Genomic DNA, 19460 nt, shown 5'->3' with positions numbered 1-19460 from the left:
GGTGTCCAGGCTCCTCCAGGTGTCCTCTGGGTGTCCAGGTATCCTCCGGGTGTCCTACAGGTGTCCAAATGTCCTCTAAGTGTCCTGCAGGCTTCTCCCGGTGTCCAGGTGTCCTCCAGGTGTCCTACAGGTGTCCTCCAGGTGTCCTACAGGTGTCTTACAGGTGTCCTACAGGTGTCCAAATGTCCTCTAGGTGTCCTGCAGGCTTCTCCAGGTGTCCAGGTGTCCTCCAGGCTCCTTCAGGTGTCCAGGCTTCTTCAGGTGTCCAGGCTCCTCCAGGTGTCCAGGCTTCTCCAGGTGTCCAGGTATCCTCCAGGTGTCCAGGCTTCTCCAGGTGTCCTCCAGGTGTCCTGCAGGTGTCCTCCAGGCTCCTCCAGGTGTCCAGGCTCCTCCAGATCTGTGTACTGCTGGCAGAGTCTTCAGGCTCCTCTCCCTCCTGGAGTGACTTGGCTGGTCGTCGGGGCGGGTCGCTAAGGGATCAGGTGCAGGTGTGTTGTGTAGTGCAGCTCATGCATAACTAACTGATCTGGCAGATCAGACGGCCACAGATCATAGCTTGTTATCAAGAAGGTGTGTGTGAGTGTGTGTGTGTGTGTGTGTGTGTGAGCGTGTATGTGGGGCTTGAGGATGAGTGAGTGCGTTGAAGTGTATGTGTGCATTATGTGTTTGTGAGTGTGTGTGTGTGTGTGTGTTTGTGTTGTTCTGGTTTGCAGTTTTGTTTATCAAGCATACATTGTGTATTATTTATCACTCTAAATTATTCATTTGTTCAGTTTCACGTCTGTTTAATGAGTATACAACTATTAAATATGTCACAGAAGCTTAGAAACACAACTAGACACACATTAACACATACAGAACTGGTTATGAGGGATACTTGGTTAGGAGATATACATGACTTGGTTAGGAGATCTCAGATACCAACTGGAATACGTCCGTGGGTTACTTAAGGAAGGAAGGAATTTACATTACATTTATGCATTTAGCAGACGCTTTTATCCAAAGCGACTTCCAAGGAATTAAATCAAATCATTCATTCACAAGCGTGTCTGTTTCCATCTGTCCTTAAAGGAAGATATAACTTCTACAGTAGATTCTGGAAGGTTAGAATAGGTTCTAGAATATCCCACTAGCTCCAGCATTCCAAACCATCAGCCGGGTGAGTCTGGAGTCTCATCATTTGAAACCTGGGACAGTTGATCTGATTAGTCAGTTGTGTTGGTCCCTGTGTGTGATTGGTCGGTTCAGGGTGATGACCCCTCAACTTCCAGGGAGTCACAGATCAGTTCGCATAGCTGGGAGAAGGAGGGTCTCTCTTCTGGTTTCTGGAGGGGGAGAGAGATAAAGAGAGATAAATAAATACATAATCAGAGAGAGATTATAAAAAAAGTGCCATCTATCTATCTCTTGGGCCACCAAACAGGAAGCGTGTGACAGGAAGTACCTCTTGCCAGCAGCGCAGCATGATGTGGTAGATGGCGGCAGTGGCCATCTTGGGCCGGTAGAGGCGCTGGCCCTGGGACACCATCAGCACCACCTGGTGGTTGGGGCTCTGCTCAAACGGCATCCTGCCTCTGGTGAACACCTCCCACATTAGCACCCCTGCACACACACACACACACACACATATATAAATACACACACACACACACACACACACAAATACCGGTAAGGAATAACACACACACACACACAGACTCTCACACGCACACAGATGAGTGATAACACACTCTCCCTCCAGCCTACTGACCGAAGGACCAGACGTCAGACTTGCTGCTGTATTTGCAGTAGTTAAACACCTCAGGAGGAGACCACTTCACTGGGAACTTGGATCCTGACGAACTGGTGTACTGGTTATCTAGAACATACCTGGAACACAGAACAGAACCTAGAACACACTTGGAATCTAGGTGTGTACCTAGAACAACTGGAACGTACCTAGATCAGAACCAATAACCTACAAGACTAAGGGAACTTGGCTCCTGAAGAACTGGTGTACTGGTTATCTAGAACCAGTAGAGGGTGAGATGTGTGTGTATTGTAACTATCTTAGCAGTGTGTGTGTAACTATCTAAGCAGTGTGTGTGTAACTATCTAAGCAGTGTGTGTGTGTGTAACTATCTAAGCAGTGTGTGTAACTATCTAAGCAGTGTGTGTGTGTGTGTGTGTGTGTGTGTGTGTGTGTGTGTGTGTGTGTGTAACTATCTAAGCAGTGTGTGTGTGTGTAACTTATCTAAGCAGTGTGTGTGTGTGTGTAACTATCTTAGCAGTGTGTGTGTGTGTAACTATCTAAGCAGTGTGTGTAACTATCTTAGCAGTGTGTGTGTGTGTAACTATCTTAGCAGTGTGTGTGTGTGTGTGTGTGTGTGTGTGTGTGTGTAACTATCTTAGCAGTGTGCGTGTGTGTGTAACTATCTTAGCAGTGTGCATGTGTGTGTGTGTAACTATCTTAGCAGTGTGTGTGTGTGTGTGTAACTATCTTAGCAGTGTGCATGTGTGTGCGTGTGTGTGTGTGTGTACCTGGCCATGCCAAAGTCAGACACCTTCACCACCAGAGCAGCGTTCACCAGACAGTTCCTGGCTGCCTGTGGAGACATACTTTACTCTCACGTCATTGGTCATCTTAACATGCTCTTACGCCATTGGTCAGTTTAACATACTTTCCAACCATGGTCTCACCAGGTCTGTCCCTATTGGCTGGAGACTCAGCAGGTCTGTCCCTATTGGCTAGAGACTCACCAGGTCTGTCCCTATTGGCTGGAGACTCACCAGGTCTGTCCCTATTGGCTGGGGACTCACCAGGTCTGTCCCTATTGGCTTGAGACTCACCAGGTCTGTCCCTATTGGCCGGAGACTCACCAGGTCCCTGTGAATAAAGCCGTGGTGTTCCAGGTGCTCCATGCCCTCGCTCACGTCCATACAGAAGCTCAACAGGGAGCCTGGGGAACAGGAACACAGAACATGTCACTTCCTGTCTCCAGGGACTTCCTGTTCACACTCCAGAGTGTGTGTGTGTACCTGCAGCCAGGTGGTCTCCGTGCTGTCTGACGTGGTTGAGCAGGCAGCCCAGCTCCATGAACTCCGTCACAATGTAGACGGGATCCTGCTGGGAGCAGACCCCGTACAGCTGCACCAGCTTAGGGTGAGAGAGCCTCCTGTACCACACACACGCACACACACACATGCACACACACACACGTGCACACACACACGCGTGTGCAACATATACATTGTTAGAGGACTTGAGTAAGACACATATTTACATCATGACCTTGGGTTGTGTGGGGGTGTGTATATAAGGGTGCGTGTATATATGAGTGTATGTGTGTCAGTGTGTACATGAATAAGTGTGTATACATGAGTGTGTGTACCTGAGTGTGTGTACCTGAGTGTGTGTACATGTGTGTGTGTTGCCTACATCATGACCTTGGCCTCCTCTATGAAGTCTTCCTCCAGCATGGCTCCTTCTCTGATGGCCTTGATGGCCACCTTGTGCTGAGCCCTCCACTTGCCCAGACGCACCACCCCAAACTGCCCGCTGCCCAGCTCCTTCATGAAGGTCAGCTCACTGGGGTTGATCTCCCACTTCTCTACACGGCAGGAGAGGGAGAGAGATGGAGGATGAAGGATGGAGGAATAGAGAGATAGACAGATGGAGGATGGAGGGATAGTCAGATGGAGGGATAGAGAGATGGAGGATGGAGGGATAGAGAGATAGACAGATGGAGGATGGAGGGATAGTCAGATGGAGGGATAGAGAGATAGACAGCTGGAGGATGGAGGGATAGTCAGATGGAGGGATAGAGAGATGGAGGATGGAGGGATAGAGAGATAGACAGATGGAGGATGGAGGGATAGTCAGATGGAGGGATAGAGAGATAGACAGATGGAGGATGGAGGGATAGTCAGATGGAGGGATAGAGAGATGGAGGATGGAGGGATAGAGAGATAGACAGATGGAGGATGGAGGGATAGTCAGATGGAGGGATAGAGAGATGGAGGGATAGAGAGATAGAGAGATGGAGGATGGAGGGATAGTCAGATGGAGGGATAGAGAGATGGAGGATGGAGGGATAGAGAGATAGACAGATGGAGGATGGAGGGATAGTCAGATGGAGGGATAGAGAGATGGAGGGATAGAGAGATAGAGAGATGGAGGATGGAGGGATAGAGAGATAGAGAGATGGAGGATGGAGGGATAGAGAGATAGACAGATGGAGGATGGAGGGATAGTCAGATGGAGGGATAGAGAGATAGAGAGATGGATGGAGGGATAGAGAGATGGAGGGATAGAGAGATAGAGAGATGGAGGATGGAGGGATAGTCAGATGGAGGGATAGAGAGATGGAGGGATAGAGAGATAGAGAGATGGAGGATGGAGGGATAGAGAGAAAGACAGATGAAGGATGGAGGGATAGTCAGATGGAGGGACAGAGAGATAGAGAGATGGAGGATGGAGGGATAGAGAGAAAGACAGATGAAGGATGGAGGGATAGAGAGATGGAGGGATAGAGAGATAGACAGATGGAGGATGGAGGGATAGTCAGATGGAGGGATAGAGAGATGGAGGGATAGAGAGATAGAGAGATGGAGGATGGAGGGATAGAGAGATGGAGGGATAGAGAGATGGAGGGATAGAGAGATAGAGAGATGGAGGATGGAGGGATAGAGAGATGGAGGGATAGAGAGATGGAGGGATAGAGAGATAGAGAGATGGAGGATGGAGGGATAGAGAGATAGAGAGATGGAGGATGGAGGGATAGAGAGATAGACAGATGGAGGATGGAGGGATAGTCAGATGGAGGGATAGAGAGATGGAGGGATAGAGAGATAGACAGATGGAGGATGGAGGGATAGTCAGATGGAGGGATAGAGAGATGGAGGATGGAGGGATAGAGAGATAGACAGATGGAGGATGGAGGGATAGTCAGATGGAGGGATAGAGAGATAGACAGCTGGAGGATGGAGGGATAGTCAGATGGAGGGATAGAGAGATGGAGGATGGAGGGATAGAGAGATAGACAGATGGAGGATGGAGGGATAGTCAGATGGAGGGATAGAGAGATAGACAGATGGAGGATGGAGGGATAGTCAGATGGAGGGATAGAGAGATGGAGGATGGAGGGATAGAGAGATAGACAGATGGAGGATGGAGGGATAGTCAGATGGAGGGATAGAGAGATGGAGGGATAGAGAGATAGAGAGATGGAGGATGGAGGGATAGTCAGATGGAGGGATAGAGAGATGGAGGATGGAGGGATAGAGAGATAGACAGATGGAGGATGGAGGGATAGTCAGATGGAGGGATAGAGAGATGGAGGGATAGAGAGATAGAGAGATGGAGGATGGAGGGATAGAGAGATAGAGAGATGGAGGATGGAGGGATAGAGAGATAGACAGATGGAGGATGGAGGGATAGTCAGATGGAGGGATAGAGAGATAGAGAGATGGATGGAGGGATAGAGAGATGGAGGGATAGAGAGATAGAGAGATGGAGGATGGAGGGATAGTCAGATGGAGGGATAGAGAGATGGAGGGATAGAGAGATAGAGAGATGGAGGATGGAGGGATAGAGAGAAAGACAGATGAAGGATGGAGGGATAGTCAGATGGAGGGACAGAGAGATAGAGAGATGGAGGATGGAGGGATAGAGAGAAAGACAGATGAAGGATGGAGGGATAGAGAGATGGAGGGATAGAGAGATAGACAGATGGAGGATGGAGGGATAGTCAGATGGAGGGATAGAGAGATGGAGGGATAGAGAGATAGAGAGATGGAGGATGGAGGGATAGAGAGATGGAGGGATAGAGAGATGGAGGGATAGAGAGATAGAGAGATGGAGGATGGAGGGATAGAGAGATGGAGGGATAGAGAGATGGAGGGATAGAGAGATAGAGAGATGGAGGATGGAGGGATAGAGAGATAGAGAGATGGAGGATGGAGGGATAGAGAGATAGACAGATGGAGGATGGAGGGATAGTCAGATGGAGGGATAGAGAGATGGAGGGATAGAGAGATAGAGAGATGGAGGATGGAGGGATAGAGAGATGGAGGGATAGAGAGATAGAGAGATGGAGGATGGAGGGATAGTCAGATGGAGGGATAGAGAGATGGAGGGATAGAGAGATAGAGAGATGGAGGATGGAGGGATAGAGAGATGGAGGGATAGAGAGATAGAGAGATGGAGGATGGAGGGATAGAGGTGTGTTTACCGTAGCTGAAGCCTGCAGTAGAGGGGGCAGGTGTGTCTTGATCCCCCACTGGGTACCTCAGCCTGGCCACCAGTCCTGGGGAGGCGGGGCACAGGGGGGAGGGGGGCACAGGGGCACAGGGGGGAGGGGGGCACAGGGGCACAGGGGGGAGGGGGGCACAGGGGCACAGGGGGGAGGGGGGCACAGGGGCACAGGGGGGAGGGGGACACAGGGGCACAGGGGGGAGGGGGGCCACAGGGGGGAGGGGGGCACAGGGGGGAGGGGGGGCACAGGGGGGAGGGGGACACAGGGGGGAGGGGGGACACAGGTGCACAGGGGGGAGGGGGGCCACAGGGGGGAGGGGGGCACAGGGGGGAGGGGGACACAGGGGCACAGGGGAGAGGGGGGCACAGGGGGGAGGGGGGCACAGGGGGGAGGGGGGACACAGGTGCACCGTGGTGTTACCTGCAGCATTGTGTTGGTGGCGCTCTGAGCTCAAGTATGGTGTTGAACAGGTGTGTGTGAGTGTATGTTTGTGTGTTAGTGTGTATGGGTTACCTGCAGCGTTGTGTTTGTGGTACTCTATGAGTTCAGGTATGGTGTCGAACAGGTGTCTCTCTGCCAGGTAAAACTGCTGGCTCTTGGTGCACTTGATGTGGTAGTGCTTGACTGCTGCGCCGCCCTCCCTGCACAGCACACAAAACAAACACACCCCAACCCAGAGTCTGCTTCATATGGTAGTGCTTCACTAAAGCCTGCAGCCACACACACACACACACACACCCTGCAGGTGAGAGGACGTACCCTGACTTGGTGTAGAGCGACACGGTGTGGGCTCCAGCACTGCTGGAGTCTCTAACCATGAAACCTCCCTCTTTATCCTGCAGGGGGCACCACAGAATCACTGTCACACTACTGAGTCACACTACTGTCACACATTTACATTTAGCAGACATTCCCCTGAGGCAAGTAGGGTGAAGCCTTGCCCAAGGACACAATGTCATTTTTCACAGCGGGGAATCGAACCAACAACCTTCTGATTAATAGCCCGATTCCCTAACCGCTCAGCCATCTCACACTACTGAATCAACCCATATAAGCTAATTAATCCTCAATGTAGCTGATTTGATTTCAGCTACTCAATTAAACTGCTCATTCTAGAATGTGTCATGTGATAGTTCTAGAACCTGTCATGTGATAGTTCTAGAATGTGTCATGTGATGGTTCTAGAATCCACCTCTCTCCTCAAAAGCTCCTCAGCCTTGTTCCTGTTGACCTGTTTACTGTACCAGCTGGAACAGACAATAACAACAACAAACAGGAATTAGGTGAGTGAGTGGGTGGGGATGACTGTGATGATGTCACAAGTGATGATGTCACAAGTGATGATGTCCCATGTGATGATGTCACTCACACATACTGACGCAGGTCATCTGATTTTTTCTCTGTCACGTAGTTACTAGGGATGTAGCCCTCTTCCCTGCAACACACACACACCCACACACACACACACACACATTTACATTTACATTTACATTTAGTCATTTAGCAGACGCTCTTATCCAGAGCGACTTACAGTAAGTACAGGGACATTCCCCCGAGGCAAGTAGGGTGAAGTGCCTTGCCCAAGGACACAACGTCAGTTGGCATGACCGGGAATCGAACTGGCAACCTTCGGATTACTAGCCCGACTCCCTCACCGCTCAGCCAACTGACTCCCTCACACACACATACACACACCCACACACTCACAAGTCAATTATATATCTCAGTTAAGTTCCTCTAATAGTTTTATAGACTGACACACACACACACTGACCCGTGAGCGTTGCGGGCCCTGTACCAGTTGACGTCACACTTCTCCAGGATGACGTACTCTTCTCCCTTGACCAGCGTGAGGTCATGAGGCTCCGCCCCAGGGAAGTCATACAGCGCCACCACCAGCACCTCCCCCTCCTCCTCCCCCTCCTCCAGGCTGCTGCCCAGACATGGGGGGGGAGGAGGGGGGGGGCGGCGGAACTGGAGGGGTAAGGGGAGGGGGGGAGGGAGGGGGAGGGGGGGGAGGGGCGAGAGCTCTGCTTTTCAAGAACAGAAACTTCCAGAGAAGTAAGCAGAAGTTTGTGTGTGGTGTTTGTGTGTGTCCCCGGTGTGTGTGCGTGTCCCCGGTGTGTGTGTCCCCGGTGTTTGTGCGTGTGTCCGGTGTGTGTGTCCGGTGTGTGTGTCCCTGGTGTGTGTGCGTGTGAATCTCACCGTGTCCTCCTCAGGAACAGGGGGGAGAGGCTTCCTGGAAACTGACAACAGCAGGTGACACAGTTACTACAGACCAACTCCACTAGAGAGGGTGAGATGTGTGTTTGTTAAGAGTGTGTGTGTGTTTGTTAAGAGTGTGTGTGTGTATTTATAAGTATGTGTGTGTTTTGAGAGTGTGTGTGTGTTTGTTAAGAGTGTGTGTGTGTATTTATAAGTATGTGTGTGTTTTGAGAGTGTGTGTGTGCGTGTGTATATATATAAGTATGTGTGTGTGTTTAGAGTATATGTGTGTGTGTTGAGAGTGTGTGCGTATATGTGGTGTGTGTGTGATCTTACTGTCTCCTAACAGGTTGTACTCCTCACAGCCGGGGGCCAGCTTGTCGGCCTGACGACAGCAGAGCCACGCCCCCTCCTGCCAGAGCTGGGGGTGGAACTTGGCTTGCACCTCCGTGTTCAGCCTGATCCCTGCACCAATCACATGGCAGAAGCCAATCACACGGCAGAAGCATCAACCAATCACACGGCAGAAGCCAATCACACGGCAGAAGCATCAGCCAATCACACGGCAGAAGCATCAGTGCTGGAGGGGGGGGGGGGGGTCATGATTCTAAATAGATGACAGTGATTTATAAATAGATGATCAGTGATTTATAAATAGATGATCTGTGATTTATAAATAGATGACAGTGATATAATAGATGAAAGTGATATAATAGATGAAAGTGATATAATAGATGACAGTGATATGATAGATGAAAGTGATATAATAGATGAAAGTGATATAATAGATGAAAGTGATATAATAGATGAAAGTGATATAATAGATGACAGTGATAAAAAAGATGACAGTGATATAATAGATGAAAGTGATATAATAGATGAAAGTGATATAATAGATGACAGTGATGTAATAGATGACAGTGATATGATAGATGAAAGTGATATAATAGATGAAAGTGATATAATAGATGAAAGTGATATAATAGATGACAGTGATGTAATAGATGACAGTGATATAATAGATGACAGTGATATAATAGATGACAGTGATATAATAGATGAAAGTGATATAATAGATGACAGTGATATAATAGATGAAAGTGATATAACAGATGACAGTGATATAATAGATGACAGTGATATGATAGATGAAAGTGATATAATAGATGACAGTGATATAATAGATGACAGTGATATAATAGATGACAGTGATATAATAGATGACAGTGATATGATAGATGACAGTGATATAATAGATGACAGTGATGTAATAGATGAAAGTGATATAATAGATGACAGTGATAAAACAGATGACAGTGATATGATAGATAGAGGATCTGTGTTACAGACTGTCTTTGATGCTCTGGACCCACACACTCCTGCTGTCATGGCTAGGGGCAAACACATACAGGATGCTGGAGTCATACACCACCTTCTCTCTCACACACACACACACACACACACAGGCATGCACACACACACACAGGCATGCACACACACACACAGGCATGCACACACACACACACACACACACACACACACACACACACACACACACACACACACACACAGGCACACAGCATCATTATCACGTGTATATTATTTATGTAATTTTTAAAGTGTATTCATCTATTAATTCATCATGGGATTAAGATGAATAATGGTTTAGGGTCAGGGTTAGGGTCGGGGGTCAGGGTTAGGGGTCAGGGGTCAGGCTCACCTGGAAGGGGTATTTGTTTTGACACGGTATGGTTCCGCCCTCATTCTTAACGATCTCCACACAGCGAACCTTGCTGAGGTCCACAAAGCCCTTCCTGTTCCTCTTCTGTCAACAACAACAACATCAACAACAACATGTGTGTGTGTGTGAGTACCTCAGCCCTGCTCTCGTAGTAGCTGATCCTGGTGGAGGTGAGGACAAACAGCCTAGTGTGTGTGTGTGTGTGTGTGTGTGTGTGTGTGAGTACCTCAGCCCTGCTCTCGTAGTAGCTGATCCTAGTGGAGGTGAGGACAAACAGCCTGTCCTTGTAGTTCAGAGGGGAGGTTCTCTTCTTCTGCTGTGATCGCTTGGTCAGCATCTCCTCCAGTAGCACCTCAGCACTCATCTTGGCACTGGCCACTCCCACCTCCGGCTGCCCATCGATCACACTACTGGAGGAGGGGAGGGTAGGAGGGAAGGAGGAGAGGGGAGGAGGGGAAAGGAGAGGAAGAGGGGAGAGGAGAGAGAAGGGGAGAGGAGGGGAGGGTGAGGGGAGGAGGAGAGGGGAGGGGGAGGGGAGGAGGGGAAAGGAGAGGAGAGGAAGAGGGGAGAGGAGAGAGAAGGGGAGAGGAGGGGAGGGTAGGAGGAGAGAGGAGGGGAGAGGAGAGGAGTTGCCAGGGATCAGCTTCAAAACACTTTCTTCTTTAAGTGTTAAACGACAATCTTATTAAAATCATAAATGCATTTAATAATGTCCGGTTTAACTAAGTTAGTGCACCGTGCAGCTAAAGGACGCGTGCTTGGGAACACAACGCTAAGTCACCACACACGCAAACACCTGACTCTTCTTCTCGTCCGGTGTTTACCTACCTTGGTTTCCCAGTCTTCGGAATCGTGCAGTTTCACAATTGCAATTCAAAAACATTTCACAACAAGCTATGTCGCCGGAAAAAAATAATATCTCAGCGTCAAAGCAGACCAACCATTGGGGCTGCGAGGAACCGGTACTATAAAGAAGATCTGGGCGATTAAAGAAACGTTAAAAAACGATTATTTTATGTCGTTTTCAAACGTTTAAAAAAAAGTCCTTACCTTCTTTACTTCCCGCGGTAAAACTCCCGAAACCGTGCCGGTGTCACTGTGTCGCTCGCGCAACCAGGAAACTCACACGGTCCGTTGGATACGAGCTGTAATGACCAAATCAAGTTTAATGAGGAAGTTAAGGAAAGTGTGTCTGTGTGCGGGGGTGTGCGTGCGTGCGGGTGTGTGTGTGTGTGTAATTTCTTGGGAGACAGAAATACTAGTTAAAGCTGATTTGACTGTCAAATGAATCTGCCAACTGTAAAGAATTACAACACTTTATTCATCACACACGCACACACACACACACACACACGCACACGCACAACAGACACACACACACATGTAGGCTAAATGACGTTGTGTCCTTGGGCAAGGCACTTCGCCCTACTTGCCTGGGGGAATGTCCCTGTACTTACTGTAAGTCGCTCTGGATAAGAGCGTCTGCTAAATGACTAAATGTAAATGTAAACAGTTCTAAAACATGACACCCACCAATCAACTACAACACATGCATGTTTGCAGTGAGTGCGCTCGTGTGTGTGCGTGAGTGTGTAGTGTGTAGTTCACTAGGGTGGTATCCGGCCTGACTATCGTCATGGTGAACAAGCAGTCTGTGGTCTACCCTACGTCACCTGCACATCCTGTTTCTCTCTCTACCTCTTTCTCTCTTCTTCTCCTTCTCCACTTCTTTGTCATCCTGTCTTTCTCTAGTCGGTTATTTTCAGGACGAATGCTTGAGACGCAGGCTGACCCCTGACCCCTGGCCCCTGACCCCTGGCCCCTGACCCCTGACCCCTGGCCTGCCCAGAGCCCAGAGGAGAGAGGGAGAAGAGGAGGAGAGATCAACCGTCTGTCAGCCATGCTTCAGTCCAGTAAGTGAAATACATCAATAAAGACAGACAGACAGGCAGGCAGGCAGGCAGGCAGGCAGGCTGGCAGGCAGACAGGCAGACAAACAGATAGACAGACAGGCAGGCAGGCAGACAGGCAGACAAACAGATAGACAGGCTCTCTCCCTTCTCTTTCTCCAGATCATTCTATTCATTCAATTTTCTGCTGCTGCTGCTGTGCCGTTCAGACCAGGTACAGTAACCACACACGCACACGCACACACACACATACTCATAGTGTAATGTTTGTGTTATGTTTCAAAGAGGTCAAACACTAACACACAGTTTAACGTTGGTGTGTGTGTGTGCGTCAGAGAGGTCAGTACACGTTTGGAGGACAACACCTCGCTCTGCTTTCACTCCAGGAGGTACCCTGGACGAGCTTACCAGGTACACACACACACTCATACACACACACACACACTCATACACTTATACACACATACTGCCTCTCTTATTTTCTGATTCTCCATCTCTCTCCATGTCTTCCTCCCTCCCTATCCCTCCGTCTCTCTCTCTTCATCCCCCTCCCAGTTGGAGCGCTCCCGGCGCCAGCTGCCCCCTCCCCCCCCAGAGGATGATGATGATGGGGGTGAGGTCAGGATGAAGGTGGTGGCTGAGTGTGACTTCTCAGCACGGGATGAGTCTGAGCTCAGGCTGTGCCGAGGGGCAGAATACACCATCCTGCACCAGCAGGACCAGCTCTGGTGGAGGGCCCAGGACCAGCACGGGTAGGGGCGTGTGAGGGGTGTGTGTGTGTGAGGGTGTGTGTGTGTGTGAGGGGTGTGTGTGTGTGAGGGTGTGTGTGTGTGAGGGGTGTGTGTGTGAGGGGTGTGTGTGTGTGAGGGGTGTGTGTGTGTGAGGGGTGTGTGTGTGTGAGGATGTGTGTGTGTGTGAGGGGTGGGTGTGTGTGTGTGAGGGTGTGTGTGTGTGTGAGGGGTGGGTGTGTGTGTGTGAGGGGTGTGTGTGTGTGAGAGGGTGTGTGTGTGTGTGAGGGGTGGGTGTGTGTGTGTGAGGGGTGTGTGAGGGTGTGTGAGGGGTGTGTGTGTGTGAGGGTGTGTGAGGGGTGTGTGTGTGTGAGGGTGTGTGAGGTGTGTGTGTGAGGGGTGTGTGTGTGTGAGGGTATGTGAGGGTGTGTAAGGGGTGTGTGAGGGGTGTGTGTGTGTGAGGTGGGTGTGTGTGTGTTATGATGCTGAGGCTAACCTTAACAACATTTGGCTGAATAGAAGACGTTACTAATAACTACTTATTACAGCTTTATTACATTTGTATTTTCTTCCTTCTCTTCCTCTCCTCCTCTCTTCCTCTCCTCTCTCCTTCTCCTCTCCTCCTCTCTCCTTCTCCTCTCCTCTCTCCTTCTCCTCCTCTCTCCTTCTCCTCTCCTCCTCCTCTCTCCTTCTCCTCTCCCAGGAACAAGGGATTCATCCCCAGTAACTATGTCAGAGAGAAACACAACATAGAGGCCAATACGTGAGTACTGCTTACTACACCCTGCATTATGCCTGCTACACCCTGCATTCTGCATACTACATACTAGAGACTACACAGTAGACTCGACACACTATGCACTAATGTTCTCTGATGTTTTTGGAGTTCTCAAATGATCTCTAATGTTCCCTCGCCAGGTGGTTCTGCCAGAACATCACCAGATCAGAGGCAGAGCAGCTACTGAGAAGAGAGGTACCTCCCTGTCTGCCTGTCTCCCTGCCTGCCTGTCTGTCTGTCTGTCTTTCTCCCTGTCTGTCTGTCTGCCTCCCTGCCTCCCTGCCTGCGTGTCTACCTGTCTGTCTGCTTGTCTGCGTGTCTGTCTGTCTGTCTGCAAGTGTTTTTAGGTGTCCATTGGTCTGATTTGAAACTCAAACTGTGTGTATACATGCCTTGGTGTGTGTGTGTTCCCAGGGTAAAGAGGGAGGGTTTGTGGTCAGAGAGTCCAGTCAGCCTGGGTGCTACACAGTGTCAGTCTTCACCAAGGCCCTGGGGTAAGAGCTGTTATTCTAGCTAGCTAGCTAACTAGCCACGCAGCTGTCTGACAGCTGGAAGAACTATGTTTCTGTCCGTCTTGTGTCCCAGTCTAAGTGGAGGGATACGCCACTACCAGATCAGACACAGCGACTCTGGCCAGCTGTACCTGGCTGAGAAACATGTGTTCAACTCCATCGCTGAGGTCATACACTACCACGAACACAACGCTGCAGGTAAGACACACACACACACAGGCATGTACACACACACACACACGTACACAAGCACACCCGGTAATGTGCGTCCTGTGGTGTGTGCAGGACTGGTCACCAGACTAAGGTACCCTGTGGGACCGGCAGGAACCTGCTCTCCTGCCTCTGGATTCAGCTCAGGTAGCACACACACACACACACACACACACACAGGCATGTACACACACACACACACACACACAGGCATGTACACACACACACACACACACACACACACACACACACACACACACACACACACACACAGGCATGTACACACACACACAGGTATGCACACACACACACACACACACACAGGCATGTACACACACACACAGGCGTTTACGAACACTCTCTCCATCTCTCTATCCCTCCATCCTCCATCTGTCTTTCTCTCTATCTCTCTATCCCTCCATCCTCCATTTCTCTATCCCTCCATCTGATTATCCCCATCCTCCATCTGTCTATCTCTCTATCCCTCCATCCTCCATCTGTCTTTCTCTCTATCCCTCCATCCTTCATCCTCCATCTCTCTATCCCTCCATCTGACTATCCCTCCATCCTCCATCTGTCTTTCTCTCTATCCCTCCATCCTTCATCCTCCATCTCTCTCCCTCTCCTGCCGTGTAGAGAAGTGGGAGATCAACCCCAGTGAGCTGACCTTCATGAAGGAGCTGGGCAGCGGGCAGTTTGGGGTGGTGCGTCTGGGCAAGTGGAGGGCTCAGCACAAGGTGGCCATCAAGGCCATCAGAGAAGGAGCCATGCTGGAGGAAGACTTCATAGAGGAGGCCAAGGTCATGATGTAGGCAACACACACACACACATGTACACACACACAGGTACACACACTCAGGTACACACACACATGTGCACACACACATGTACACACAGGGTCTGTGGTATGATTTCCTGCCAGTCTCTATATCACCTCCCCCTCACCTCTCTAACCACACTTTCCATTCTCGCTGAATCTTAGTGCTGAAACATACATACATGCACACACTCACACACACCAATACACTCATGCTTAATGCTATTCAGGGGTGTGTATATATATCATATCTGTGTGTGTGTGTATCTGTGTGTGTGTGTATATCTGTGTGTGTATCTGTGTGTGTGTGTAATCTGTGTGTGTGTATGTGTGTGTGTGTGTGTGTGTGTATCTGTGTATATCTGTGTGTGTGTGTATCTGTATGTGTGTGAGTGTATCTGTGTGTATCTGTGTGTGTGTGTGTGTGTGTATCTGTGTGTGTGCGTGTTATCTGTGTGTGTGCGTGTATCTGTGTGTGTGTGTATCTGTGTGTATCTGTGTCTGTGTGTGTGTATCTGTGTGTGTGTGTGTGTATCTGTGTGTGTGTATCTGTGTGTGTGTGTGTGTGTGCAGGAGGATGTCCCACCCCAGGCTGGTGCAGCTGTACGGAGTATCTCTGCGTCAGCGGCCTCTCTGCATCGTGACGGAGTTCCTGGCCAACGGCTCCCTGCTCAACTTCCTGCGTCAGGGGGGCGGGGCCAGAGAGGGGGCGGAGCTTCTGGCCATGTGCCTGGACGTGTGTGAAGCCATGAAGTACCTGGAGGCTCATAGACTCATACACAGAGACCTGGTCAGTGTGTGTGTGTGAGAGAGAGAGAGAGAGAGAGAGAGAGAGAGAGAGAGAGAGAGAGAGAGAGGAGAGAGAGAGAGAGAGAGAGAGAGAGAGAGAGGAGAGAGAGAGAGAGAGGAGAGAGAGAGAGGGAGAGAGGGAGAGAGAGGAGGAGACGGAGAGAGAGAGAGAGAGAGAGAGAGAGAGAGAGAGAGAGAGAGAGAGAGAGACAGAGAGAGAGAGAGAGAGAGAGAGAGAGAGAGAGAGAGAGAGAGAGAGGTCAGAGAAACTTATCACAACAGAAAACAAAAACTCCTACCTAGAACACTGGGAAAAAGAAACCAAGACACAAAACAAATTATATTGCTATCGGGGCCTATGCAGAAAATATGAAATGGCTGAATATCTATATATTGTCAAGGACATAGAGCACAGACAGCTGCTCACAAAATACAGAATGAGTGACCTCACCCTTGCAATCGAAAAAGTAAGACAAAAAACATGGTTACCTAAAGAGTATAGAATCTGTGGGCACTGTACATCAGGGGAAATTGAAACATAAAAACATTTCCTACTTAGTAAATGTTACAAGTATGAAAGTATAAGAGATCAATATCTGGACAAATTTAACCAGTTAATTGAAAACTACACAGAACTTGACATAAATGACAAATTAAATATATCTCTGGGCGAAGGGCCGACTGCAAGCCTTGCTGCTAGATATGTATCTCAATTTCACAACCTGAGGGACAGTGAATCAACCTTGTATGACTGTTAAACCTTTCTGTCTTCTGTCATCTTAACATGCATTTATCTGTTACTTTTCTACAGTCCCCAACTTACTATGTTACTGTTGTTTTGCCATTTTCGTTGTAGGATTTATTATGACATTAGTAAACGATTTGTTGGTGAAATTACCATTACCTGTGGTTTCAAACCAGTGTAGCTCACTGCAACGCTGTAGCCTACCCGAGACACTAGTGAGTAGGTAACAAAAACATCTCCACAGCTGTTTAGGAAGTCAAACGGCGACAGAACATGTTCGGCACTCCCCTTACTTAAATCAAAAGTCTTTCAATAGGTGAAACTATCTGACTACTAACCTGAACTTCATTGCCACAGCCTAAACTTTATCAATCTGTTCATGAAAATAATTAATTTCAGCCTAAACCGTACAACGGAACGTACAATCAAATTCAACCAACGCAATCGCTACCAAGACGAACACAGCAGTAGTCTAGTACTGTACCGTAGTAGTACAATTTACCGGGGCAGCTTCTCCACACAGGGCTATATCGCATTTTGCGTTGTTACTGACAATGATCGCTACCACTGAGCTTTTTAAGAATGAGCGATTTTCCACTAAATAAATGTCAAGCTTATTTACGTTTTTGGGGGCATATTTTCAGTTAGCAGATGGTACTGTTTGAATCGCGATTCCATCTTCTACTGCCAGTAACGTCGTTGAATAGTCTTCAAAGGGGGTTCTTTATTAATGAATGAATGCGGTAGGCTAAATGCCTGAAAATATCACGAGAAGGGAAAAACTTAAAAGGACGTTTAAGTCATAGAGATTAGGTCAATTTTTACTGCCAAATGTATTCGTTTTGAGCTGCCTCTTGCAGGGAAATTAGAAGACATCTATTTCATTCTACGCTTCACTCGTATTTTAAGTTGTAAATGAGCAGCAAAAAAAAGATGCTTTTAAATCTATGTAATCTTTATAAATAATAAGTATGCATTTTTATATAAAATACACAGGAATATCAGTTGTAAAAATTCAATTAAAAAACTGACCCCAGTGCAACCAACGCAAGCAAGCACACCCTACAATTTCCCCAGAAATTGTACTCTCTCTAGTTATTGTTAGACTCCTTGTTAATTGTTATGATATATATGTTATAATGTCCATTCAATATGGACTGCTTTGGCAATACTGCTCAACCCGAACTGTCATGCCAATAAAGCATACTGAACAGAGAGAGAGAGAGGGGGGGGAGGGGGGGGGGGGGGGGGGAGAGAGAGAGAGGAGTCGATTAGCATTGTTATCATTGCTAGTGGAAGTGAATGGGTCCACTAGCGCCTCCTTGTGTCAGCAGGCAGCCAGGAACTGTCTGGTCAGTGAGAAGAACGTGGTGAAAGTGAGCGACTTTGGAATGACCAGGTGAGTCTCTCTCCCCCTCTCTCTCTCCCCCTCTCTCCCCCCCCTCTCTCTCTCTCTGTGTCTCTCTCCCTCTCCCTCTCTCTCTCTGTGTCTCTCTCTCTCTCTCTCTCCCTCTCTCTCGCTCTGTGTCTCTCTCCCCCTCTCAGGTTCTGTGTCCTGTGTTCCAGGTATGTTCTAGATAACCAGTACACCAGTTCCACGGGTTCCAGGTTCCCAGTGAAGTGGTCTCCTCCGGAGGTTCTCCACTTCAGCAAGTACAGCAGCAAATCAGACGTCTGGTCCTTTGGTGAGTCAGCTCCACACAGCCAATCAGATCACTGCTTACTGGCAGCACTGCAGCTAAAGGTTTGATTGGATAGCAATCAGGAAGTGTTTTGTTTAATCCTCTTCACAAAGTGTGCCCTTTTCTCTGTGTGTGTGTATATATGTGTGTGTGTCTGTGTGTGAGAGAGCAGTGCTGATGTGGGAGGTGTTCACCCAGGGCAGGACTCCGTACGAGGGCAGGACCAACCCTGAGGTGGTTGAAGACATCACCAGGGGGCTCCGCCTCTACCGCCCAGGCAACGCCTCTACACAGGTCTACCAGATCATGTACCGGTGTTGGCACGAGGGTACACACACACACAGTGATGATGATGATGATGATGATGATGATGATGAAGAATGTGTGTGTGTGATGATGAACGATGTGTGTGTGTGATGATGAAGATGTGTGTGATGATGAAGATGTGTGTGATGATGAAGGTGATGAAGATGATGTGTGTTTCTCCTCCAGACACCGCAGGGTCGTCCATCCTTCTCTGAGCTGCTGGAGGAAATCACACACCAGGGGCCCGTTCTCCGTACGTCCGAGATCAAATGACACATCCAAGACGACTTCATCTTGCTAATCATGATCTGGCTAATTCGGTTCTTCGAACACCCATGTTGTTTATAATTAGTATAGCTGGATTGAGTTATGCGTTGGTCTAAAAGGGGGTATGTATCGATAGTAGAAACCTTGATCAGCAACGGTGAGCTTGGCTGCTCACATAAGTGTATGGCTGCTCACCGTGGCCAAAATGAGCGCCCCTGTTTTTTGCGCAACAGAGGCAACAGAGCAACAGCTTGCTCGAAGGTGACTCCGAATTTGAAGATTTTATCAGAACGCCAGGGAACACCTCAAAGTCTGCAAAATCCAAGAAAGAGGGCTGGCAAAAAGTAGCAGACCATATTAAATGTAGAGGAGTGACCACGTTAGATGTTTTATCGCTTATTAAAGTAAGCTAGGCCTATGTTATTTTATTTTCATACTTTGTTTATCCCGAGCAAGTTTAAGCTAAAGGACTTGTGGCTATGACAGCAAGTCTAGATTGACCTTCGAAGAACCGAACAATCCAAGATAATGACT

At 48.7% G+C, this 19460-nt stretch overlaps 2 protein-coding genes across 2 annotated transcripts; one reads left to right on the top strand and one right to left on the bottom strand.

Annotated features, from left to right (window-relative positions):
* Positions 1-757: 757 nt before the first annotated feature.
* Positions 758-11297, bottom strand: tec (tec protein tyrosine kinase). The gene is made up of 19 exons (XM_067261194.1): positions 11011-11297; positions 10409-10592; positions 10162-10266; positions 9792-9873; positions 8778-8906; positions 8422-8482; positions 8011-8262; positions 7606-7671; positions 7429-7483; positions 6996-7072; positions 6750-6877; positions 6213-6287; positions 3419-3590; positions 3019-3155; positions 2860-2939; positions 2521-2585; positions 1751-1869; positions 1445-1602; positions 758-1325 (listed from the first exon to the last, which is right to left on the bottom strand). The coding sequence occupies exons 2-19, from the start codon at positions 10544-10546 to the stop codon at positions 1245-1247; spliced, it is 1980 nt and encodes a 659-aa protein (XP_067117295.1). The 5' UTR covers positions 10547-10592; positions 11011-11297; the 3' UTR covers positions 758-1244.
* txk (TXK tyrosine kinase) lies at positions 10292-19095 on the top strand. Its single transcript, XM_067261193.1, has 16 exons — positions 10292-10307; positions 11935-12095; positions 12255-12306; positions 12428-12503; positions 12648-12844; positions 13524-13583; positions 13739-13793; positions 14013-14092; positions 14184-14308; positions 14396-14467; positions 14957-15128; positions 15711-15927; positions 18006-18070; positions 18238-18356; positions 18523-18680; positions 18846-19095. The coding sequence occupies exons 2-16, from the start codon at positions 12083-12085 to the stop codon at positions 18930-18932; spliced, it is 1548 nt and encodes a 515-aa protein (XP_067117294.1). The 5' UTR covers positions 10292-10307; positions 11935-12082; the 3' UTR covers positions 18933-19095.
* The last annotated feature ends 365 nt before the right edge of the window (positions 19096-19460 follow it).

Source organism: Osmerus mordax, chromosome 23 (assembly GCF_038355195.1).
Source record: "Osmerus mordax isolate fOsmMor3 chromosome 23, fOsmMor3.pri, whole genome shotgun sequence".
Classification (NCBI taxonomy): domain Eukaryota; kingdom Metazoa; phylum Chordata; class Actinopteri; order Osmeriformes; family Osmeridae; genus Osmerus; species Osmerus mordax.
This window is presented reverse-complemented; position numbering and strand designations above follow the sequence as displayed.

What these genes read in the sequence shown, in the direction of transcription:
- tec (XM_067261194.1), bottom strand. Translation starts at nt 10,546, where the DNA reads ATGAGTGCTGAGGTGCTACTGGAGGAGATGCTGACCAAGCGATCACAG. An exon ending in GCTTTATTCACAGGGACCTG is followed by an intron (nt 2,586 to 2,859) that starts GTGAGTCTCCGG and finishes ATGTCTCCACAG; the next exon opens with GCAGCCAGGAACTGTCTGGT. An exon ending in TCTGACTTTGGCATGGCCAG is followed by an intron (nt 1,870 to 2,520) that starts GTACACACACAC and finishes TCTGTGTTCCAG; the next exon opens with GTATGTTCTAGATAACCAGT.
- txk (XM_067261193.1), top strand. An exon ending in TGCTGTGCCGTTCAGACCAG is followed by an intron (nt 12,307 to 12,427) that starts GTACAGTAACCA and finishes TGTGTGCGTCAG; the next exon opens with AGAGGTCAGTACACGTTTGG. An exon ending in AGGGCCCAGGACCAGCACGG is followed by an intron (nt 12,845 to 13,523) that starts GTAGGGGCGTGT and finishes CTCCTCTCCCAG; the next exon opens with GAACAAGGGATTCATCCCCA.